This window comes from Dreissena polymorpha, chromosome 2 (genome assembly GCF_020536995.1).
Source record: "Dreissena polymorpha isolate Duluth1 chromosome 2, UMN_Dpol_1.0, whole genome shotgun sequence".
Classification (NCBI taxonomy): domain Eukaryota; kingdom Metazoa; phylum Mollusca; class Bivalvia; order Myida; family Dreissenidae; genus Dreissena; species Dreissena polymorpha.
The window spans coordinates 123727387-123753009 of record NC_068356.1 but is presented as its reverse complement, the minus strand read 5'-3'; the positions used below and the strand labels follow the sequence as shown (position 1 = coordinate 123753009).

The 25623-nt window shown below is 34.1% G+C and overlaps 3 protein-coding genes across 8 annotated transcripts in view; 2 read left to right on the top strand and 1 right to left on the bottom strand.

Moving 5' to 3' along the window:
• Positions 1-25623, bottom strand: part of LOC127868846 (uncharacterized) — a 179708-nt gene that overhangs the window by 71159 nt on the left and 82926 nt on the right. The window lies entirely within an intron of this gene.
• LOC127868856 (uncharacterized) lies at positions 4419-7231 on the top strand. The gene is made up of 7 exons (XM_052411005.1): positions 4419-4573; positions 4764-5000; positions 5164-5325; positions 5782-5817; positions 6242-6463; positions 6797-7018; positions 7200-7231. The coding sequence occupies exons 2-7, from the start codon at positions 4994-4996 to the stop codon at positions 7214-7216; spliced, it is 666 nt and encodes a 221-aa protein (XP_052266965.1). The 5' UTR covers positions 4419-4573; positions 4764-4993; the 3' UTR covers positions 7217-7231.
• The window catches only part of LOC127868845 (uncharacterized), a 47055-nt gene continuing 34996 nt past the window's right edge, over positions 13565-25623 (top strand). For 3 of the 4 annotated variants that reach the window (XM_052410932.1, XM_052410931.1, XM_052410934.1), the window contains exons 1-22: positions 13565-13694; positions 14659-14815; positions 15270-15433; positions 15933-16080; positions 16236-16384; positions 16605-16752; positions 16852-17018; positions 17271-17418; positions 17534-17694; positions 18167-18254; positions 18498-18578; positions 18846-19015; positions 19202-19379; positions 19580-19725; positions 21043-21190; positions 21513-21685; positions 23088-23241; positions 23377-23525; positions 23730-23877; positions 24590-24753; positions 24921-25071; positions 25200-25336. In XM_052410932.1, the coding sequence (XP_052266892.1) occupies positions 13637-13694; positions 14659-14815; positions 15270-15433; positions 15933-16080; positions 16236-16384; positions 16605-16752; positions 16852-17018; positions 17271-17418; positions 17534-17694; positions 18167-18254; positions 18498-18578; positions 18846-19015; positions 19202-19379; positions 19580-19725; positions 21043-21190; positions 21513-21685; positions 23088-23241; positions 23377-23525; positions 23730-23877; positions 24590-24753; positions 24921-25071; positions 25200-25336 (3187 nt within the window). In that variant the 5' untranslated portion in view covers positions 13565-13636. Of the gene's footprint in view, positions 13695-14658; positions 14816-15269; positions 15434-15932; positions 16081-16235; positions 16385-16604; positions 16753-16851; positions 17019-17270; positions 17419-17533; positions 17695-18166; positions 18255-18497; positions 18579-18845; positions 19016-19201; positions 19380-19579; positions 19726-21042; positions 21191-21512; positions 21686-23087; positions 23242-23376; positions 23526-23729; positions 23878-24589; positions 24754-24920; positions 25072-25199; positions 25337-25623 lie in introns of those variants that run through there. The other variant, XM_052410933.1, reaches the window with a different exon arrangement.

Genomic DNA, 25623 nt, shown 5'->3' with positions numbered 1-25623 from the left:
TGTGTACTTCAACGCATGCTGTTATTTATATGAATGTTTACGACGATGAGCTTCACATGCTTAAGTAAAAAATAAACTATTCTGTTATGTTCTGTTCTGTTCTATATTTAAGAATTTAAAACCGACAGACACTATCGATTCAGATAGACGCTATCAAAACCGATAGACACTGTTTCATTTCTCCATAAAAGCGTTATAAGGCCGATCCATTATTATTTCGCTTCGTTTCATACGAATTGCGATAAAATATGGCGAATTTCTGAACTTAATACGTACCGGTAGTAAATAATGTCAATCAAGTACGGGGTTCATCATAAACTAAGTCTGATCGGAACATATTTTCTTTGATCATGTTTGTGTTCGAAAGGGATACACAATATTGTCCGTTCAAACAGTTGCCTTTTATACCGGATAGAACAAACAATTGACAAATATCAGAGCTGTGAATGAAGCAAAATGTTGATTGTTTGGGAACCAAATCATGGAATGGTACAAACCACTAAAACAAAGAAAGCAATCGCGAACTTGTAACTTTAAACCTTGTATGGGGCTTAACTTGGGCATGTATTGTATTGGCTGGACAAAATACCGTAGACAAACATCGGAGTTTAGCTTTTTTCTTTTCAAAAACCGCAATATTCAAGGTCAGCAGGTAACACAAGTGAATGTAGTCTTATATAAATCGTCCAGCCCTTTAACGTTTTAATAGAATTACCTCACATTATTGAAATATAGCTTATTTAGATTTGTTTAGATTCGTTTCGGTATGATTTTGTTTAATTCGTTGGAAAATACACATTCGTTTGTTTATAAACAGTATATCTGACTTTGCTGTTAATCTTGTTGAAAAATTAAAGAACTTTAACACATAAAAGATTTTGAGAGAGATTGAAATTGCTTATTAAGTAACGCACAGTGCACACGTGATGAAGTTTCTTTCGTGGGAGTTTCTATAAACATAGCTGACGGATAAATTGTGTAGCAAAACACTGTATTTAATATATCATAACAATGCAGAGGATCTACTGTTCATTTGAACTGTTTCATACCAATTGTCCCACTGTCAAGGCTATTGGCGATGCTAACAGCAGCAATGTCACAAGTTTCCCTATTCCACCCATGTTCTACACAGGCATATCCCGCACGCTGCTGACAAGTTTGTAAGGATTTCAACTGATCACAAATTCCAGCTTTCTTTGCTGATTGTTCGTCCACAAAGGGCGTGACTGACACCTTTTCAATTACGAGAATCACAAATCTTCGAACTTAAACCCGATTTCACATATGACCAATTTCCTTCAATTTGGTATCTGTCCGGTTAATATCACAGTGTAAATTAACTTTGCCCCCTTTCCAGCCCCTTTCTTTTCGCCACAAGGACTACATGTGCTAGTTCGCCATCTATCGCCAGCTAACACACCTTTCACATTTTTAACTTCTTCAAGCGCAATAAGTAACAACCACGCCTCGCTGCGCAGTTGTCCTACGAAAATTTTAAAGATATTTAAACAGTTCACGCTCACTCAAGTGAATCACAAATAACTGTTGTTTGGTTTAAAGATTCACTGTATGATTTTCATCCGCATACAGGTATACAATCGATCCGACAATAATAGTAGTATTTGTTTCCGAATAGTGGCCTTACCAAAATAGGAACGACGGAAACAAGATCGTAGAATATTTGATTAAGCAGAAATCAATTAATAAGTGTTCTCTCGTCGAGATATACAAAGAGGAAATAGAACAACAGATGTCATCAATACAGTCGGAACTTTTAATTAATCAGAAGTAAAAATGTTATGCATGTGTCTAAAACACGTTTGGGCAAATATGACATTTAAGCAACGCAGTGTAAACTAGAATAGTGTGAATGAATCGATTGTTATCGATCATTAGCTCATACCGTATTCATGATGTATACAATTGTTTTATCCTGGTACTTTGCTTGCATATAAGGAAACAACGCTTGAAGGCGTCACCTATTGATGTATTTGTGTATAGTTTAACACGGTCTACAAAACGCTTGAATATGTATCTTGATGTGGTCGTCTGGTGAAACACATGACTTACAAAATAATTCAAATATAAAACTTACATTGACATCATCAGAACCATTCAGTGGGAAGTAAAGAAGCATCAAATCGTGGATGATTCCATAATATATAATCGTTTCAGGCATTTAAATATCCAGAACTGTATACCTTTGCGTGTGCTGCTGTTAAGGTGTATCTGTTACAAATATTAAAAGGGGTTTACAGTGAATTAATGTTGGATAATTATAAGTTTTTTTCAATAGCATATACTTTTTACAAATTGCCATTTTTACAATGTCTGAAACGACGTGGTTAAAAAAACCGTATGTTTAATACATAAAGAATGAACCACGCACTTACGGTTTTACGGAACATTGAAGAAGATATATTATTTTATTCTACTTAACAAAGAATGCATATTAAGGGGTATATTCGAGTTGACAAATCAATTGAAGGCTTTGTTGTATTGCGCATTTTATAAAATCTGATATACATATACATGTGTTTTTACTGATTATAATAAGCAAAATTGCTTTAGACAAGAACACCACCATAAAATATAGAAAAAGACATTGAAAGGTCACCATGAATTATTTTTGCTACAATCATGTTAAAAAAAGCTTACCTCTCAGAACATGCACAAAATAACATGTATCATTTTACAGTATTTTTTTAACAAATATTCATAAACAGTATACAAAATTCAATTTAATTCAGCGCATTAAAGTAAGAGATTATAATTTGCATGTTAATATCCACAGCTTGAGTGTTTACAATGATTGTTTCAGGATTTTCACGTATCATAATTCCGTACCCGACCAACCAGTTAACAATTCCATATTTTGTAACTTGGCTCGCAATTTCAACGTTCATTTTTGTCAATATTGTGAGCATTTTCATGCTTTAAAACATGATAAACGTGTAATTTAGAAATAAAATTAATATAACTTGAACGTCGCGTATGATATTTAGTTAACTTTAGTTTTTACGAAAAATAATATAAGTACCGTAAAGTGGAAACGATTGAAAACCCTTAATTAAGAAGATTGTCAGAGTAATAACTGTCACTTTACTATATAGAAGTCAGTGACTCCTTCTACATAAAAAGCAAGAACATGTATTTACACTAAACATTGTGCAATTATTCGTTTTTGCACAAACGATTTATGTATCTCAAATTAGGACTCCCATTGTCTTGTTGCGGGTCCGTTTTCAATAGCAAAACAACTACGCAATTTGTTTTAAAAATCCGGGTTTTACTTTTTTGTACATGTCACTCTAAGCATGATTCGTTTAAGTTAATCAGAAATGTTAATCTTTATTGCATTGATGTAAAATTTTCATATCGTTATAAATATACCAAGAACATAACTTTATAAAGCGGAACATATACGCCAGTAGTTCAAACACAGTCGGATTCCCTGGTGAATATGGTGTTCTAATTAAATTACCCTTTACCGTTTATATCGTATGTTCAGCTGCTAGGCTTATACAAGGACTCAATACTAGTATACGCTCCGTGGCTTATATGGTAATTTATTTTTCATTTTGTTCCAGTAAAATTATTATTCTATAGGTTGTACGAAATACTATTACATTGACAGACATAGTATATTTAACGGAGCATAACGTAGGTTGCTAATTATCTGTTTGCCATTGAATTGTTTATTAGAAACTCAAGGGAGACAAATGTTATTTTTATTTATCGAATAAGCTCCCTTTATGAGAAGCGCTGTTTTTCTTGCAGTTTTTATTGGCATGGTCATGGGAAATAAACATATAATCAATGGTCTCGTCGAATACTAAAACAATTACATTAGTCATTGAAAAAACATATTTTCAACATGTTATAACCAATCACATTTTTAACGAGGCGTTGTAAGCTAAAACGTTGAAATAAGAAAACAATCTTATAAGCTAAAATGTTGAAATAAGAACACAATCTCACACTTCTTTAATCTATGTTTTCTCTTGCTTGCAACAACGTCAAAAACTGCGACTTACGGGAGTAAGTCTTTTTAAGTAATTTCTTTCGGGAAATTATAGCATTCGCACCTCGGAAGTTATTTTTTGTTCCTGTAACATTTTAGAAACACTTTTCTACTACAGAAGAACGATTCAATTAATTATGAGAACATAATGCTATTAATAAATGAAATACTAATTACATGTTTAAATATATTCAGGCAAGTGGTACCGCAAAACCTATCAAAGATTCTGCACGGATCTATATAGATGTATTGTAATTAAACATAACGGCAAATCATTCATGAATCCATTGTGCACTGCATTATAGCCATACATCGAAACCTCAGTGTTTTTGACAGTAACCAAATTGTGTTACAGATATTTTTCCAGTCGTATTGCTGAATATTGAAAACAAATGTGACTGAAGTATTGTCATGCCTAACATTCCAATTTGCCAAAGATAAGGACGCGCATTTGTACATCCACGATTGTGTTTATGTAGGACCACACGAATATATAATGCCGCAGACAGATAACAATGCTCTATGCAGTCGTCACGTCACTTGTTTTCGGTAAGTACGTTTTTATCGATACTTGCAAAACTTCAATCTTCAATCACATTTATTGACTCTTTCATATAAAATACATTTACAATCTTATCTTAGTTTAACAATATACATTTAAGGATAATTTACTAGCAGGAGGCGAGGTGGAAACAAACAATATTGATCAATGCAATCAGTGTGCGACTATATTTTTCAGTCCAGATATTTTGGATTGCTGATGGAGAAAGCTCTGCAGATCCATGCCTAGCCGGAAACCACGAAAACATCACGTCTATTGGTTTCCGGCACGTGACCAACAAGGACTGCGCCTTGAACAGGGTCACTGATTACCGGCTCGTCCGCGCCTGGTATTACGCGGGATCGGATCCCATTCTTACATCACCGCCTGACCATATTTGTAGATGTGGGGCAAACTTCCCTATTTGAATGAATGGTGAGATCTTTCGTAATTTATCACTGTGTTATATTAATGTTATATCTTCTTTGGAATAGTAATTATGTGAGTATATTTAGAAAACACCATTGATCAATAATAAAAATGTCATTTCAATAGTTTCGAAAGATTTTTAAACATATGATTGCTACAATTTTACCAGGCTCTTTGCCAGACCCTCAAGATGGTATTGTCTCACGTGACACGTGTCTCAAGTATTCAACAAACTGCGACACGCGCTTCGGCATCCAAGTGAAGAACTGCGGAACATTCTTCGTGTACAAACTGCCGCCAACTCGAGAGGACCACACGGCTTACTGCTTAGGTACGGTGCTTGAAATGTCTCACTAAAACTTACTACTACTACTACTACTACTACTACTACTACTACTACTACTACTACTACTACTACTACTACTACTACTACTACTACTACTACTACTACTACTACTACTACTACTACTACTAGTACTACTAGTACTACTACTACTACTACTACTACTACTACTACTCTACTACTACTACTACTACTACTACTACTACTACTACTACTACTACTACTACTACTACTACTACTACTACTACTACTACTACTACTACTACTACTACTACTACTACTACTACTACTACTTCTACTACTACTACTACTACTACTACTACTACTACTACTACTACTACTACTACTATATTGTTGTTATTATTTATGAAGTAAATATTATTATCATCATTATTATAATAATTTGTACGCATGTATACAGTTATGGCTTTATTTTCTTTCCAGGAATCGATCCAAATGCGCTTTCAACGACTGCACTTGGTTTGTACTGAATAAAGACGTTATAGTTTTGAATAGCTTGAATCTCTTATCATAATGTCCTCTGTCCATGTGATTGAGTATTTCCAAATATAAATCGAAAAGATAGATAATGTTTTACATGCATTTTAAGAAAATATCAAATAACGTCAATAAAACAATATTAGTTTCTAATTATATAAATTCATTAATAATATGGTTCAAAACAATATCATACCAAAATATAATTCTGTTTAGAATACTTTTTATGTCCATAACTAATATTGAGTTAATGCTACCCGATACAGTTTCTTATTGTTGTTTTATTTCATATACACTAGTATGATGATTTAGCCCCAACCGCTGTGTTTTTTATAAATTTCGCTTTCATATTGTCTGTTGATCTAGAACAAATTGCTAATGGTGATTCTGGTATATAATCTACCAGAGTGTGGCGACCCGATCATCAAGAACAACCTAGATTCGGTTGTTGTCCTTTGCGAATTCAGATCAATAGAATACAACTCCACTGGTGTCGATTCCCACGCAACCGTGAATTGTCTCAAAGGTTATGGAATTGTTGATGGTACTGCTACATACGAGTCCTTCCTACTGACTTGTACATCCGGTCTCAAGTGGAATTCAACCCGAACGTGCAAGATTTTAACAGGTTTACTTCGATCCTGTTTATACGCTGTACTCTTAAATAACGTAGAAATGCCATGTATGAGTGAATGTTTATTGTTGAGATGGTAAGTGTTATGAAACAATTATCCAATAGAATGCAATTGTTTAATGCATTACATATTTAGTGACGGAATCAAACTCGTTTTAAGCTTACGATACACACTGATCAACGGCCACTTCCGTCAAGTCAACTATGTGCTTACGAATAGGCATCATTGTTGGAGACCAATCTTAAATCTAATGACCAAATATGATGCACTTTATTGGATGATTTGTTTTTAATTATCTAACACAATCCACACATTTTCCACTTTAGATTGCGGGAACCCCATTGACTCCAAAAACCTCGATGGGAGCGTGAAGCTTGGACATTTTCATAACATCACCTTCACAACTACTTCCGTAGATTCTCACGCTACCGTGTACTGTAGCAAAGGGTACGTTGTTCAAGACGGCAATATAAAGCTAGAGTCATTCCAACTCACGTGCAAAGATCACAAATGGCATTCAACTCGCACCTGCAGCCCTTTTGAAACAGGTATATAGTATCCTATGTTTATGAAGTTTCCTAGCTCAAACTAATGTATGTGTTTTTCTTCACTTCAATAAACATTAACGATCTTCTGCTTTCCTTTCGTTATCATCTTTTTCAATCATATAGACATATTAATAGGGTCGATCAAAGATTTTTTTTAATGTAGACAAATTTATCGTTTCAGCGGATATAGTAGGATAAAAATTGACTTCCACGCATTTCCGTTGGGGATTTCACGTACTCGTTCAATGTATTCAATGAATAAACCTAAAATAATTATAATAAGAAACTGACTGTTTTTGATTTTGTATATTTTGTTTTGATATATTTAATTGTATTATTGTTAATATGATCTACAAATAAATTTAAATACAAACATAATTTGTCTTTAGTTTATCTTGTTAAAAATAACAAACAGCTGAATTTCTACCGAAATGTATAATACTTATCTTTTTTATCAAGCTATTCAAATACATTTAAAATGAGAAATTCAACAGAAAAACATCAGAAAAGAATCACAAAGAAATCTCACGTGATTATCAAACGTATGACTCGGAAGCATATAACGCGCTTCAACTAAGGTAAATATACCTGTCCAGCATACGGGTATATAGAAAACTCATAATTGTGACATTTCCATGTAAACCTAAAGAGCGAGTGCCAAACAAAAATGCCACATATTAAAGCAAGATGTTTTTTTTTTTAAATGCCTCAAGTATTTTATTGCTATTTGAGTATGTTGTATACTTTATTATCTGCAATAATTATTATTTTCCAATTTAGATTAAATATAGCAGTTTTCACTTTAGGGCCCCTTTAAATGACAAAGTCCCTTTATGGGACGTGCCATACGATCACATATCTGCAATAGATTGATTAAAAAAATGCTAACATCTCTACCTTGTGTAAAAGTGGACGAAGATAAAACATAAGTGCTTTATTATTCCAAATCACAAATGTTCGCCAGTGCACAGTTCGGTTGTTACGTGCAAAAAGGTGTATATAAATTTCATTGCTAACTTGAAGTTTAAATCATGAAACGTTAAAGGGGCCTTTTCAGGTTTGGGTAAATTGACAAAATTGAAAAAACGTGTTTCAGATTCGCAAATTTTCGTTTTAATTATGATATTTGTGAGGAAACATTAATACTGACCATTTACCTTGCTCTAAAATAGCTATTATATGCATCTGTTGACGATTTAAAAACCCGAAAATTATGAAGCGTTGCAGCGCGAAACGATTAAATAATTTGGAGTTCTGTGGTTGTGGTTAAATTTTGTGAAACTACAAGGATTACTTATATTAAGTATCAAATACATCTATCATTGCATGAGGAAGGATGGCCGAGTGGTCTAAATGGATTATCCTTTTACTCTAGGACTCCAGGGGTCAGTGGTTCGAGCCCTGTTGAGGGTTATTTTTTTTCTTTGTTTTAACTTTATTCTCGACATTTCACTAGAGACTTTTATTCTCAATGTTTACAATTATCAATATAAAGCATTTAATGATAAACTTCACAAAATGAAAAAATCTATGAAAAGGCCCCTTTAACAGGACTTTTGAAATATTATTGTATGAAAGGCTTGTAACACGTGTTTACATGGATCACAATTAAAAGAAGCGATTGTAAACTTATGTATCAATCCCATCGTACTCGTTTTGATATTATTTCATTTTTGTTTAATATGGAAAGAACAAATAAATGCCTCATTCATTTTGCAAACAGTATTTTTTTAAGAAGTAAGTCCTTTCTCTTGATGAATTGTGATCTTTTGTTGAAATATAGACAAGTCATGTTTTATCGTCGAACATGTTTATCCTCAATACAAACTTATTTTTTCAAAGCAATTATAAACCATCCACAATATTTAACGGCTTAAAACGCAAGTATTAAATTTGAAAAAGAACTTTCCGACTTGTTCACCCAAACCAAACGTGTAGAATTACGAATATGTTTCTTTTTTTCTTTTTTTATAGATTAATGTGATGCCACGTTACACATATTCAAACAATATAAGAAGAGAAAATGAAAAGAAAAAAAATGAATATAATAGGACTATTTATTTATTTTTGTATTTGGTTTATAGTTAATAAAAGTAAATTGTTCGGTTTATAAGGTCGTTTAATCGCTGAATCGTAGCTTATAAGTTTATTCCTCATTTTCAAATCAAGGGGATATTTTAAGTTCTATGAAAATCAATACACATTTTTATATGCGTTTTAGAAACTGTATTAACATTGCATTTGTGCAGATTTACACTTCGCTTTTATGTTCAAATATATTTTCTTCCGTTTTCCATGTTTTATCGACAGCACAGATATCTCAAATTATTCTACATTACCCCATTCAGATCTCAAAAGACTTCAGACTTGTATGATACGGACAGATAAAGCAGTTCAGATTGAAATAGGAAAAGGAAAACGCAACGACCTGTTTCAAAGATTAAAGGGGCCTTATCACGCTTTGGAAATTAGCAAAATTAAATAAAAAATGTTTCAGATTCACAAATTATTATTGCAGTTATGATATTTGTTAAGAAACAGTAAAACTAAACATTTACCATGTTCTAAAATATCCATTATATACATCTTTTGACTTTTTTTAAACATGAAAATTATAAGAGTTGCAACGCGAAACGATTGAATAATTTGGAGAGTTCTGTTGTTGTCGTTATATTTTGTGATACTACGAGGATTGCTTATATAAAGTATAAAATACATCGCTAATTATATCATCACGAATGGCCGAGTGGTGTAAGCAATAGGCTTTTACTCCAGGGCTCAGTGGTTCTAACCCAGTTGCGGGTTACTTTTTTTCTTTCTTGAATTTTATTCTTGTTTTTTTTACTGGTAATTTTTAGATCCAATGCTTACATTTATCAATATAAAGCATTTAATGACAAACTTCAATACATGCCAAAATCTGTGAAAAGGCCCTTTTACAATACATCAGTTAAAAACGTAATTACAGAATTAAATTGACAATATGAAATATGCAGTAAATCTGAAAACTAGTGTGTGAGCATCACAGTTTCAAACTAACATATGCGAATTACGATACGATACAAACTTCGGCTCTTTTCCTTCGTGTGCAATATAGTAATGCGAATAAAGTAGCATTTATATAGAAATGTATAATGTTGAAACAACGTATGTTGTGGTTTGTTTAATTAATTAATTTACTCTCGACTTCTATATATTGTCATGATTTGTTTATCGGATATGTTTATTGGAAATGTTAAGTTATGAATAATGCTGATATAACTTTTTATCATATACCACATATTGTTTTCTATGTAACGCAAGAATAACGAGTATTATATGTATATATATATATATTTAACCATACTAGTAGTTTTATATAGTTTGTGAGCGTTTTATTTGCCTACTTTTTGTTTGCAATTACCATGACTAATCGCAATATGTGATTGCCTGAAATGCTGTTGCAAAGTTAAGTGAGTAAAGCAATTCAAACTAGAAATGGCGCGGCAGAGGCCGACGCGTATCCCCACGCCGCATGTTTGATCCAGGGGCGCCACAGGGTTTGTAATGGGGCCATGCATAGTTGAAATTGGCCGTATTGTCATAAGAGATGTTCAGTATCAATTTGAAGTAAATGTGTGTAGAAATGAAGAAGTTAATGTAAAATAACCTAAACAAAATGAGTGAAAATCTCTGACCCTGCCCTACCCCAACGCCCATAACTTTTGACCCAGGGTTCTGATCAAAATTCCAAATAGTGTACCGTGGCAAATACAGTATGCTCATAACTACCATGTGTGTAAGTTTCAAGGTTTTGGTGCTAATAGTGTAGGAGGAGATAGTGGCAAGGACGGACGGACAGACGGCTGAGATAACCACATAAAAGATTTCAAAATCTATACGAGGACCCTAAGTTTAAGGTCAAGGTCATAGGGGTCGAACATTGTATGCGCATGGAAAGGTCTTATCCAGACACACATGCATACCTAATATAGAAGCAAGATCTGAAGGGACACAGGCGTTATGAGATTTTTTGAATCGCGGTCGCAGATTTCGAAGCCTGAACGCGGACCCCAAGTTCAAAAATTTCATGCGCATGGAAAGGCGTTGTCCAGATGCACATGCGTACCAAATATGAAAGCAATATCTGAATGGACACAACAGGTATGACCTTTTTTCGAATCGCGGTCGCAGGTTTCGAAACCTGAACGCTGACCATAAGTTCAAGGTCAAGGTCACAGGGGTCAAGAATTGTATGCTCATGAAAAGGTGTTGTCCAGGTTCACATGCATACCAAATATGAAATCAATATCTGAAGGGACACAGTAGTTAGGAGCCTTTTTCGAAACGCGGTCGCATATTCAAAACCTGAACGCTAACCTCAAGTTCAAGGTCAAGGTCACAGGGGTCATCAATTTTATGCGCATGTAAATTTGTCGTCCAGATACACATGGATACCAAGTATGAAAGCAATATCTGAAGGGACACAACAGGTATGAGCCTTTTTCGAATCGTGGTCGCAAATTTCGAAACCGGAAAACTGACCCTAAGTTCTAGGTCAAGGTCACAGGGGAAAAACAAATTATGCGCATGGAAAGGTGTTGTCCAGATACACATGCATACCAAATATGAAAGCAATATCTGAAGGGACACAGTAGTTATGAGCCTTTTTCGAATCGAGGTCGCAGATTTTTAAACCTTAAAACTGACCCCAAGTTCAAAGTCAAGGTCACAGGGGTAATTTTTTTTATGCGCATGGAAAGGTGTTGTCCAGATACACATGCATACCAAATATGAAAGCAGAATCTGAAGGGACACAGCAGTTATGTGCCTTTTTCGAATCGCGGTCGCAAATTTCGAAACCTGAAAACTGACCCCAAGTCTAAGTTCAAGGTCACAGGGGTCACAAATTTTATGCACATGGAAAGGTGTTGTCCAGATACACATGCATACCACATATGAAAGCAATATATGAAGGGACACAGTAGTTATGAGCCTTTTTCAAATCGCGGTCACAGATTTCGAAACCTGAATACTGACCCCAAGTTCAATGTCAAGGTCACAGGTGTAAACAAATTATGCGCATGGGAAGGTGTTGTCCAGATACACATGCATACCAAATATGAAAGCAATATCTGAAGGGTCACACTAGTTATGAGCCTTTTTCGAATCGCGGTCGCAGATTTCGAAACCTGAAAACTGACCTCAAGTTCAAGGTTAAGGTCACAAGGGTAATTTTTTTATGCGCGTGGATAGGTGTTGTCAAGATACACATGCATACCTAATATGAAAGCAATATATGAAGGGAAAAGCGTGGGGATAACAACTTTTCAGTTTAATTGTTAAGTTGACGTTAATAGAATTTGTCTTTTCTGATTAAAACATGTGATAAAAATGATCTGACATTCGTGATTATGCCATGATTTATTAAACTCGCATCGAGACATTAACTCGTTAAATACACATGTAATGCAATTAAAAATCGTGTTAGATCCTTTTATGACATTACCCGACTTTGATTTTATGTGAGTACATAGTAAAGACACATTATGTCAAACACAACAACAGCGTAAAATTTCATATTTTTTTGGTCTTTTTTCCATTGTTATCAAACAATGTTAACTGGAAAACAAAATGAAAACACTTATATCTTATTTACAAATATAAATGAAATATCATACTTCCAACGAAATTGCACAAGTAATGTAGATTGTATTAGTTGTTGATTACTTGTTTACATTTATGATGTTTTAATATTGCAAGTAAGTTTTTGAAATGATGTTGCGCATACCTTGTAAATTTTTCTCTTTTAAACAAGTGCAATGTTTTTTATTTCGCTACAAATGCATGTGCATAAATTGCCTAGTCATGCTGCTCTGTCATGAGATTATTTAAAATGATAGATTTATACAGACCGGTCAGAATGATTCATGTGAGTGGTGAATGTTTGTATTGTTGGCAGATAACACTGTTTGTATCTGATCAAAACTGGCGTTTTGGGGGATATATCAGGTCTTCCGATATGTTACACTATCTTACAGTCAGAGTTCATGTTTAGCAAACAAAAATGAACATTAATTGAGGACGTGAATGTATCAGTCTAAATCTTATTGCTACTATTTAATGAGAATTTGCGTTAATTTAAGCTTATACATGAATTTAATTACAAAATTAAGGCCTTGTGATAGTATACTCAATCACATGATTTGCTCGTTTTATACTATAGATGCGTGGTTTATTTTAAACAATTCTAAACAATACGAACGGCGCTTATTGAAGGACTATTACTGTTTCTTATATTGATCCTAAAGCACGGGGACTCGCATGTAATCACTTGTGACAATCACTGTACGGCGCACTTCAACGACAACAAATCAAGATTCTGTAACGCAGACAAACTATTGACAGCACTATGTTTTTAAGTGAATTGCATGACACATTCGACAATATCCTGAATTTAAAAAATTGAAAATACCTCCGTTGTCCTATCAATATCTTATCAACAACGATTTATTGGCTTATCGTACGGCCACGTGTAAGCGAAATCACGTGACGTGAGACTATATAACCAAAACCTTGCTGATTGCGCTCAAACGTTGCTTTTTGCTGAACAATAAATGGACTGACAACTTATTTACAATGAAGGCATTTGAGTTTAATGCGATTATGTTGTGGTTGCTGTTGATGCTACCAATAGGTAACTTTGCCTTCTTATTTATTAAGAAGAAAAATAAAATCAAACTTTCTAAATGTTATTATGATCATTTAAAGTACAAAGGTATTCATAATAGTATTATATTATGTTATATAAGTTTTTGCATAACAGCTAAAATATTTAAAAAAAAATCTATTATCAACTTAATTTCGTATCATTTTATTTGATGCATTAAAGTTGAGGAAGATCTTATGTAGGTAGTATTGGACTGAATTGTTTTTGTGAACATTCGAACGATGATTAATTCATGTTGTTGAAACATGATTATTACAACAACAATTTTAATCTATAACATTAAAGTGATATTATGCGCATTTTTCACTATTGAATTGAGCTGAAAAGAATCAACAGATCAAAAGTGTTAGTTAAAATGTGGTTACTGACCAATTATCTACAACTCATCTCGCTACCAGTTGTTTATAAAAAAAATAATAAGCCGAAATGATCCACAAAACAAAAGTGTGTTTTGTGTCGTATGAACAAATCTGCACTAAAACTAAATTTAGATTCACATCGTACATTGAATCAATTCTGTCGTCAGTTGTCAAAACGAAAGTACGGTTGATATTCAAATGCTTTATTTTTCTCTTTCCGGGATATTGTTTTAGTATGTTGATGCTGCATAAACAAATATAAGTGTATTTAAAGTGAAAAATAAACAACGGTTGCGTTAGACACCTATAAACATAGCATATACTGTTAGATGCGCACAATATCACTTTAAGCTTTAATGAAGAACATTAAATTGAAAAACATGTCGTTATATTTAGTTTAATGTGTTCATAATATGTTTCGCATTTTAATGCACATCTACTGAAATAATACTTTATACAATTACCGTATCTTAATAATTAAATAAGTATTTTATCTTTAACCGTTTTTATGTTTGAAGGTTTTAGACTTTTAGTAAACAGGGACGGATATTATTATTATTGTTCTATTAAAGTGTCGGCCACAAATATCCGCCTTGTTGGTGGCAAGACGCCGTACTCTGGTCGCTTGGAGGTGGAGCACGGTGGGCAATGGGGAACAGTGTGTGATGACGAGTTCACAGTCACCAGCGCCAAGGTCGTCTGCAGGATGCTCGGATTTGCAGACACAGGGTAATTGATTTACCTGAAACGTGCTTTAATTGCAAAAACGTATTATAACGAAAGATTTTAACATAATTTCAAACATAGACGATGATTTTCATTTTATTCTCGTTGTTTAAATGCATATATTTATTAGTTGTGTAAAGCCTTATAAATGATCGTTTTAACTTTGGGGCTTGAACGTACAGAAGGTTAGTTTTGTCGGGCATCTTGAATTCTGCATGTACATGTTTAATTCATACTGAGAACGAAACGATCGAAAACGAAATATTAAAATGAACTGTAAAAGTTGCAGGACTATACTTTTTCTGTCGTTGGTAAATGTTATTAATTTAATACGTTTTAGGTTACGCTTTCTTAAATCAACGCACACTAAACTACCAGATACAAGCATGACGTTACAGAAGACTTTTAATTACATTAAAATTATAGCATTTTATTTGTCTTCAATAATTTAATATAGTGTCTCAGAAGTACTCTTGCCAAGCGTGTATGGCCCAGGAACTGGGATAATCATGCTAGATAGTCTTAACTGCAATGGTTACGAAGAAGACGTTGCAAACTGCTCGCATGATAGTTGGCAATCAACTGATTGTTCACACAAAGAGGACGTCGGGGTCAACTGCCGTATGTTTATATGTGTTATATATACCGCGAGACACTGCTTAAAGTTACATGTATTGCGTGAAAGTATTAAAGTTACCCAAATAACTAATAAATAGCATATTTTTTATACAACGTATTTCTTGATTGTACACATATATAACCACTATATGTGATGCAAATGAATTCCGTAAAACACGCGTAAAAGGATACATGTATTAGCTGCAATTGTGTTTATTAATGTGCAGTATAAAGTACGCGATTTTGAATAAGAGGACCATTTTAAAGATATGATTCATATACATATCGGTAATAAGCAGATACACTAGATAAAAACAACCTCACGTCCGATAGTAAAAATTATATCATTACATCATGTTGAAATTGATTGCACCTAGTGTTCGCTTGTGATTTAAACTTCAATGTGTAAACGCGGTTTATAGCAGAAAAAAATATGCATACGCCTATGTACACCTATTGATGCATGTATTTATATTTACACTTACAAGTTAAACTCATTTAGACACGAAAGTGCAATTGACGACTGGTGATACAATACACGACGGCCAGGTGGAGGTGAACATTTCTGGGAGCTGGGAACCAATCTGTTCCTACAACTTCACCGTATCAGAAGCCAGGGTCGTCTGTGGAATGATGGGATTCAGTTTCAAGTAGAAAAAAATGTTTACGTTTTGTAAATATGCTTGCCCACAAGTTCAGTTTATACATCTTGATTTGTTTATTGCCTTTTTTTTAAAAACAATTATGTATAGACAAAAAGAAACAACAATTGTATATTAACATCAACATTAACATTAACTTGCAGTGGAGCACAGCTCACGTCAGCACACTCCTACCGAAATACATTCTCTCCGATATCCTACTCATGCCATGGAGCAGAAAAAGACATATCCTTGTGTGTAAGAAGGAATACTAGCGCGTGCTTTTTATCCTCTGCGGCGTCCATTAACTGTCGTAAGTACAAGTTGTACACAGTAATACAAAGTAAAATGCGCAAGGTAGTCATTATGTGTACCAAAGATAATTATGCAGACACATGTATTGTTGTTGACGTACACTATGTCTGTACACACAAACATGCCATTTGCGTTGCGAGTTATGAGGAAAAAATCGAACTCGTTTATTAGAGGGATTAAGAACTAGTACATCATTATTTTTAGATTCCGTTTTTCAGGAACTCCAATTCGGCTAGTGAACGGCACCAGCTCCCAGTCAGGACGGGTCGAGGTGGAGTACAGAGGTCGCTGGGGGACGATATGCGATGACGGCTTCGATGACCTTGAAGCAAAAGTCATATGCAGGATGTTGGGTTTAAGCACAAAGTAAATGGTTTCACATATCGAATAAAATACGATAATAGTTATACATACTTTGACTAAGAATCCATATCATGAAAATATAAATACATAATCATCTTACAGTGATGCCAAAGCCTTGGGCGGAAGTTATTATGGTGAAGGCACAGGGGATATAGTAGTAGACGAAATGCGTTGTATTGGTAACGAAAATGACATTTCTGAATGTAAATCAAGCGACTGGATGTCTCCATCGAACTGCAAACATATGGAAGATGCATCGGTTGAATGCAGTGCGTATAAAAATACATTGGTTTATCTATATAAGACACAAAACATTAACACCATAATATCTTGGTTGCAACGAGCAAAATGGTGTAGTTTGTTTTAAATCAATCGTCTAAAAAGGATTTTAACTTTCATGGGTATACCTCTAAGCTGTTTGGGACGATACACTTAACCCAAAAACACCCATGCCAATCGTGTACAAGTAGACGCACATTGCCCTATATGTTTAGCAATCAATCGGTAACTGTTGTTTGTAGAAACGGAAGTTCGTTTATCAGATGGACCCACAAGGTATGCAGGTCGACTCGAAATACAGAATAATTCTGTTTGGGAAACAGTTTGTTCTGACCTCGTAGATAACAAGACGGCAGTGGTCGTGTGCAGGATGCTAGGGTTTGAAGGAGGGTTCGTATATGTAAAGAACATAGATCTAATTTCTAATTATACATTCATATAATTTGACAAACGCATAGGGTGATTATTTCATTTGGTGATTGTGAAATTCAAATATACCTTTCAGTAACATAAGTGTTTATTACGATGGCCGTTTCAAAAATGGTAGCGGATCGATGAAATCGCATGGATACGACTGTCAAGGGAACGAGACTGATATTGCGAATTGCAAATCAACAGAAACTATCGTTTCATGTTCTACAAGAGTTAGCGCTGCATTTAATTGTTGTAAGATATATAGCTTTACTATGCTTAATTTTCTGCACATATGAACTAATATCAAGCACAATACCATTATGATAAGCATGCGATTTTAAAGAGACAGTAACACTTATACAGTAATTGTACATTTCAGAGAAACAACTATTGAGTCAATTTAATATTTATTCGAATATTGTCTTTACATCAAACTATTTTTATATAGTTTTCATTGCTTTGAAATAGCACATTGTGTTATTGCATCTTTTACCGAAAATCTTAATATAAGTAAAAGGTGTGTGCATAATTATTGTTTAAAACATCTAGTGGATGCTATCAGTTTTGATATTTTATTACATGTCTGACATTTTAACGGCGTGTGGTATTCATAGCGATTTAAATATGTCACGTGCCAAAATACCTTGATGTGTATTGTTCCCATTCATTCTGTAAAATGTTTCTATGTGAATGTACGCGTTTAAAACAGATGTTTTATTTACAGATTCGAACACACCAATAAGGCTTCAGGACGGGACGACGATGTTCAATGGAAGAGTTGAGATTTACGAACGAGAAAACGCAGCAAACGGGTATTGCTCAAATTTCTTTTTAACGATTTTCAAAATTATATGAGAAAGTATGTTGCTGCTCTGACTTTTCCAGGATTTAAACAATTCCATATATAGAAAAAAATTGAATATGGCACACGCCATTTGTATTCACTTTCTTTTTCTTTCAAGTTAATTATTTTTGATGCTTTGTTCTTTATTTAAACATGTTCATTTCATCAAAGATATACACGAAGTTATAAAAGCTCTCCTTTTCTTATATAGGTACTGGAGGGAAATGTGTTACGATCAATTGACTATCCAGGATGCGATGGTTTTGTGTAAAATGCTTGGGCATCCTAATGTGTACGTATTTTGCACATGTAAATGAGCATATCAGAATATATTAGATTGCTTTATATCATTAAATTATCAATTAACGTAGTGTGTATAAATATTACGTCTGTGTGTTGAGGCTTTTCAACACAATGTGTAAGTGTTTCCTAATCAAATAACTATATTATATAAATGTAATCATTTTCATATGATTACAATATTCAAGACAACGTGAGTATTGTTATATATAGTGATACAGGTTGGACGATATCTCTATAACTGCTATATTTATTTTAGGCATCCGAGAACATTTAACGCGTACAGTCAATATAATTCTTATGGAAGGTTTTCTGCAATAAGCAGTATTGGTTGCACTGGTAACGAAACGGACATAAGTGGATGCACACCCAGCAACCAATGGGCATTGACATACTGTAGCACAAGCAATCGTGCTGCAATTAACTGTGGTACGTTATTTGTTTTTCCGATCTTTCCTCGTAGGTTTTCCAATATATACCTCTGTACGCATATTTACAACATTAAACAACGACGTTATTGTTGATAACAACATTAACTACGTCTTATTTTAACGAATATACATGGTTATTTGCAGATTGAAACCTATTTGAATCTTTTTAATTTCTTATTTACAGCTCAAAATTCCACTGTCAGGGTCGCAGATGGACCTTCAATAAAAGCTGGAAGAGTCGAGATCTTGTATAATGGAACTTGGCTGGGAATCTGTCGTCAACGATTAAGCAATTATAATTATAACGACATCACGGCACATGATATAAACATTATTTGTAAACATCTGGGATACAATCAAAGGTTGGCACGGTTAAATATAATCATATAAAATTATAAGCGGACATATATGTCTAAAGTTACGGTTCTAATCACCGTGAAATTAAAAGTAAATATGGTTTCTAAGTTAATGATGCTTTTTGTTCAATATCTTACTGGCAATCTTTATATTCAATACCTCTCTATCAAACATAACATAAGTTAATTTATTTTTGTTTTACAAGTGGGTACTTGATGAGCGAAGTACAGCCACGCAGCAAAAGTGTCGTTCGGAACCTTGACTGTAGCAGTACAGAAGGGGACATCTCAGATTGTAAATCTGACACATGGGGTGTTGAATATCCGTGTGACCAGGCAGCCATAGTATGCAGTAAGCGTTTTTCATCAATTGTAACACCAGACAACGATATCCACAAGTCCAAACATTAAATTCGTATTGAATTATTTAAACTTAACTATGTATGAATGCGGGTTAACGCTTAGAAAAAAACCATACAGACCATTTACTAAAACGGCCAAGGTAGTTATTGACACACTCGTAAACCCACATGTGCATATGCGTATATTAAAGGGACCTTTTCACGTTTTGGTAAATTGACAAAATTAAAAAAAGTTGTTTCAGATTCTCAAATTGTTGTTTTAGTTATGATATTTTTAAGGAAACAGTAATACTGAACATTTACCATGCTCTCAAATATCCATTATATGCATCTTTTGACGATTTAAAAACCTGAAAATTAGACAGCGTTGCAACACGAAACGATTGAATAATTTGGAGAGTTCTGTTGTTGTCGTTATATTTTGTGAAACTACGAGGATTTCTTATATAAAGTATAAATACGTCCGTCATTGTATGAGCACGGATGGACGAGTGGTCTAAGCGGTAAAGACTTTTACTCCAGGACTCCACGAGTCAGGGGTTCGAACCCAGTTGAGGGTGTGTTTTTTTCTTTTTGTTTTTTAAATTTTATTCTTGTTTATTTTACTGGATTTTTTTTAGATCAAATGTTTACATTTATCAATATAAATCATTTAATGACAAACTTCAATTCATGCCAGAATCTGTGGAAAGACCCCGTTAATAATCGCCGTAACATATTTTCGAAACCGTAATTTCTCAAAATAAAGTATTCATTTTCTTCTAGATATGGATAATCAAGATAATTAAAAGACCAATGCTATTTTTTTATCAATTATTTATTTTGTAATTTAATATTTCATATTATTTTATCACACATCGAAATTTATCAAAACGAGTTGACTTAACTCTCATCAGAAAATATATGTTTGACCAATAGTATGTTTCTGACAAAATTATGTTATCGTTGTTCAAAACATTTCATTTCAAATCACTACTAAATTCCAAAGTGTCATTAATTTTTTATAAAGATTGTTATATGTGTCGGCGATATGAATAAACCAGAAACAACCAGATTCCCCACGAAGGTATACAATATCTAATGTGTCACTATGTGTTATCTGTGGGATAGTCCATGAACATTAAGAATGAGGAATATCTACTTTCATGTTAATATATGAGTGCTCTTAGGACAGGTCGTTCACGTCAATACTAACAACATCCTTGTATACTATTTTTCAAACATGAATTGTGAAGTATACGATAAAATGAACATAAAAAGAAACCTGCCATCACAGACGCTATAAATTGATAATCAACATTTTTCAGACAGTAGCGTCCGTCTAGTGAACGGCAGCAGTGAGAGATCCGGTCGTGTGGAAGTGCTGCACCAGGGACGCTGGGGAACCATCTGTGCTGACGAATTTACAAACAGAGAGGCTGATGTTGTCTGCAGAAAAGCTGGCATACGACTTTGGTTTGATTTGATAAAACATTGACATTACGCATTTATGTTGTGACATCAATAGCACATTTTATCTCATTAACAAAATGTCAAATAAATAAAACAAAAGTAATCCGAGATAATAGACGCCAGCAAGGTTTGTCATCAGCTGTGTGTTTTTATACACATGTGTTTTCCTTGAAATGATATTAATTAATGAAATTCATACAAATAATTATTAGCGCTATATTTTTTTATTCATTAACAGTTCATAACATTCTTAACATTAAATTACTCCAAAAGCTTAAATTATTGCTCGAGCATGAATGCCGTGTAAAGCATTTTAAATTTTCAGGAATGCATCAGCTCTCGACGATTCCCCATTCGGGTTTGGTAATCATGGATACCTTCTAAAAAACGTTTCGTGCAAATCAAGCGAGCACGATATAGGGGAGTGTCAGAGTTTCCCATGGAATGAAACATCCTGCGGAGATGGAAACGTGGCAACTGTTTTTTGTCGAGTACTCGGTGCGTAAAAATATACAATGCGATATTACTTATGTTATAATGAACTGTTGGGCATTGCATAATGCAGCTAATATGAAATTGAACTCGAATGTTACCGTATGGGAATCGCAAATGCGATCATACAATTTAGTAATATTTCATGTTATTGCATATTCACATGTTTCCTTTGCGTAATGTATCTAGTAAATTTTGGGGTGAATTGATGGAAATCAACAAAAAACGATAAGCGCTTTAAGTGGTTTTATAAGAACGACTTTTCATTTCGAATATCAAGCTTTGTCGACGCACCGATGCCTGCGACTGCGTCAGCGTCTGTGATTAAAAAAAAATAAACAGTCGGCATAAATTCCTTTTATTGTTACCTCTTGCTACATTGAATGGTTTGGGTCAATGTGAATTTTATTCTCTATATAACTTAGACACAGAAAAAATGTTTAACTGTGCTGACTTTTGCTTCCATTCAGAAGTATATTGATATCTCATGTAAGTATTAGAACATTTCGCTTTACGCCCTAACGAAATTTCACAACTTATTCCAAATACTCTGCCATGCATTGACTGGGCTTTTAGTTGAGTTGTTGCCCTTATTTTTAGTTTAGCTTAGGAAAAGGTTCCTGAATATTTATTTGATGAATGTTCGATTAAATACAGCATACCTTGTTTCAGTGATGAAATCATTGTAGAAGAACATTTTTAGAGTACTATCAATTAGGATATTGGCTAATTCCCAGCTCCCGTAGACGGTAGACGGTGCTATTATTTTCTAGATCAGTTGAACCGAAGTATGTGTTAAACAGTTGTAGCATGTAACCGTGTTATATGTATCAATGTCCCCGCAAAAACTGGAAAAGCTAACATGCCATTTATTTCAAATTGATACATTCTAGACGTTATATTGTGAAGCATACACTAACCTTGTATGATTTTTTTACCTTGGTAGTAAGTGTGGCATAACTTTCATTCGCTCATTATTAATACATCAATAAATGTTACCACGCTAATTCTATATGTAAGCTCTTTCGGATTGATCCCTCCTATAATAATTATAACGGAAGCAGTTTTTTGGTTTACATTTTAACACGTGAATGTAATGATGCTTTGGCTAATCTCTATTGTAATTCTTTACAATTCTGTGATGTAGATTATATCTTGTCATATTTTCGCTCGTGTAATCATTTGTACCTTATTGTGATATAAACGCTCACCTTGACTCAACGGATCATAGGATCATTGCCGATTTTAGAGCATGTTTTTACACATATGCGGAACAGTATATGTTCACTCACTATGTATCGTGAATTCACCCTTAAACGTTCACTTGCAGGTGGAATATTTCCGTAGCACACATAGATGTTGGGTCGTAATAAACATGCACGTGCTGATTGCATGTTCTTATTTACAGAAACACCAATTCGTCTTCTGGGAGGCAAAACACCGTTCGACGGGCGGGTTGAGTTGCAATTTAAAAATGACTGGAAACCAATATGTTATAGTGGTTATAATGGAAAGATCAGCACAGACGTACTTTGCCATTTGCTAGAATATAATTTTTCAAGGTAGTGTATATGAAGGGCATTGTTTTATTTGTAATAACGCCATGACACAAATCTGTTCAAATCAATGGGGGGGGGAGGGTAAGAACCTTTTACGTATTTATTAGTCTAATACCGTTTCTTTGATTTACTTTGCAGAGATTCAACCTATACAACCCACTCTGATTATTCCAACTCCTTGCTGAGAGACCTGCAATGCGTTGGAAACGAATCTGACATCTCGCTATGTCCTTCCTCAGACTGGGGATACGATTATTGTTACTCCTGGGGAATCACAATAAATTGTTGTATGTTTCAATTATCTTTGATGTTTGGTTTGCTTTAGTCGATTTTTGCCTTTGGTTGTTTGTGCCTTTTAGTTATACTTTAATGCGACCAATCAAATTATAATATACATTATTTTAATTTCCAATTCATATTTACTAAATAAATAAAAACGTTACGTCATTATTTTACATTCTTAAGAGAACATGCTTATTAAATATTTTCAGTGTCTCCTATAAATATTGATGGCGGTTTTACTCAGCATGGGGGATATGCACGTGTGCAGAAGAACGGACTTAGCGGTTATATGTGTGCTGATAATTTAACTGCAGAGACCCAGGCTGTTATGTGCAAAATGCTGTTTAATGTCACCAGGTAAGTAGTTTTTATTTGTGAGCGTAAGCTCACAAATAATGCAGATCGAATTTTGCAAATCAGTATGCCTTAGCTACGCTAGGAACCGTAACCCGTGACTGCCTGTGTGGATAACTCCAGTAAAATTTAGCAGACGACAGAATGCTAAAAGCGTTTGCTTTAACCACCGCATGTGCCTGTTCTCACTGGTACAGTACATAGTGTGTATTTAACAGCTTGTAAGACAACGTTGGCCAGTTTAGTGTTTATCATTAAAATCTGTACATATTGGCTGCTTTCACAGAAAACGGGGCTTAATGCATGTCAAATAATATTAGCCTTTGCACACTGATTAGCTGTATCAATGATTTGAAAAAAACAACACATCTCGACCTGTGTTTTAAGACACACTCTTGATAAATTTGAATGGGTTGTGGTCATTTCAAACTTGCGATATAAAAAGCTATAGCATAATTTTGAAAACTGAGTTGCGTCTAAGATTATACAACAGCGAACAAATTCAGTGCCTTCAGCGCTTTGGTTAGATAAGGCGAACACAACAAGCCATTCATACTTTCTTATATTTTAACGGACTAAAATACTCGTTGCTTTTATAAAGTTGTTAGGTTAAATTGTATACTGCAATTTTGTACAATTAAAGTTGTTCTTACAACCGTATTTGATCTGTATATGCGGATGATGCATAACGGCATTAAGTAATTTACACGTTCAGGGTTTATGAAGTTGTGAAGGAACCGTACTTCAAGCCTGGATTCGCCACCAATATATTAGTAGATAATATCCTATGCAGCGGTACAGAAGAAGACTATCAGATGTGTCCATCTTCGAATTGGGATTATAATACTAAATGCAAGAATCCAGCGCTAATAAGATGCAGTATGTGCTCGTGTGTCAATATTTGCATCGATGACAACGTATATTGAACTTCAGCGTATATTATTTTTCATTAGTGTATACATTTCTTCGAATGAATCTTGTGCAGCATCTTTTCTAAAATGACTTACATTAACCCTATACGTTTATGAATCTTGTTTCTATCGTAGATACACCAGTGCGTCTTAAGGATCAGAAGAACATGTATACAGGGACTGTTGAGGTCTACTTAAACAAAACTTGGTCAAATATATGCTTTGATCCAATGCGAAAGGATGAACACGCGACAATGTTCTGTAGAATGTTGGGATACAATTACGGGTAAATAATGCAGCGGTGGTACAAGCTTTCAGATATTCTTCAGATGCACTTAATCTGTGATATTTGCCGGGGTATTGCAATTCATTATATATGTTTTTAGAGAGATAGTAATGATTTTTGCTCTTCAGACTGGCAAACGCTCGCAACGTGACTGCATACATTAAATCTAATCTGAACCTGACTTGCAATGCTTACACTGAAGACATCGATAAATGTGTGAGCATAAAGGAGAGCTTCTGTGACTCGATTCTGGCTATAACATGTCGTAAGTGTTGCTATAAAGTATAATTGTGTTTGTTTTCAGTTGACTGTTTAACATGTTATTCGCAAATACTAATTATCTGTCAGATGTTCCAGTTAAACATGTGCGTTATGCGGTTTGTTTGGATGAAAGTTGCTATATTAAAGATTCACGAAATTAAACAGAAAAACATATTGACAGATGCGATATTACAATTTTATTATAACTGGTTACATTTATATACAAAAATGTATGGGTTTTCATCTTCGATAACAAATCACACATTTTCCTTAAACACATATAGCAATGCT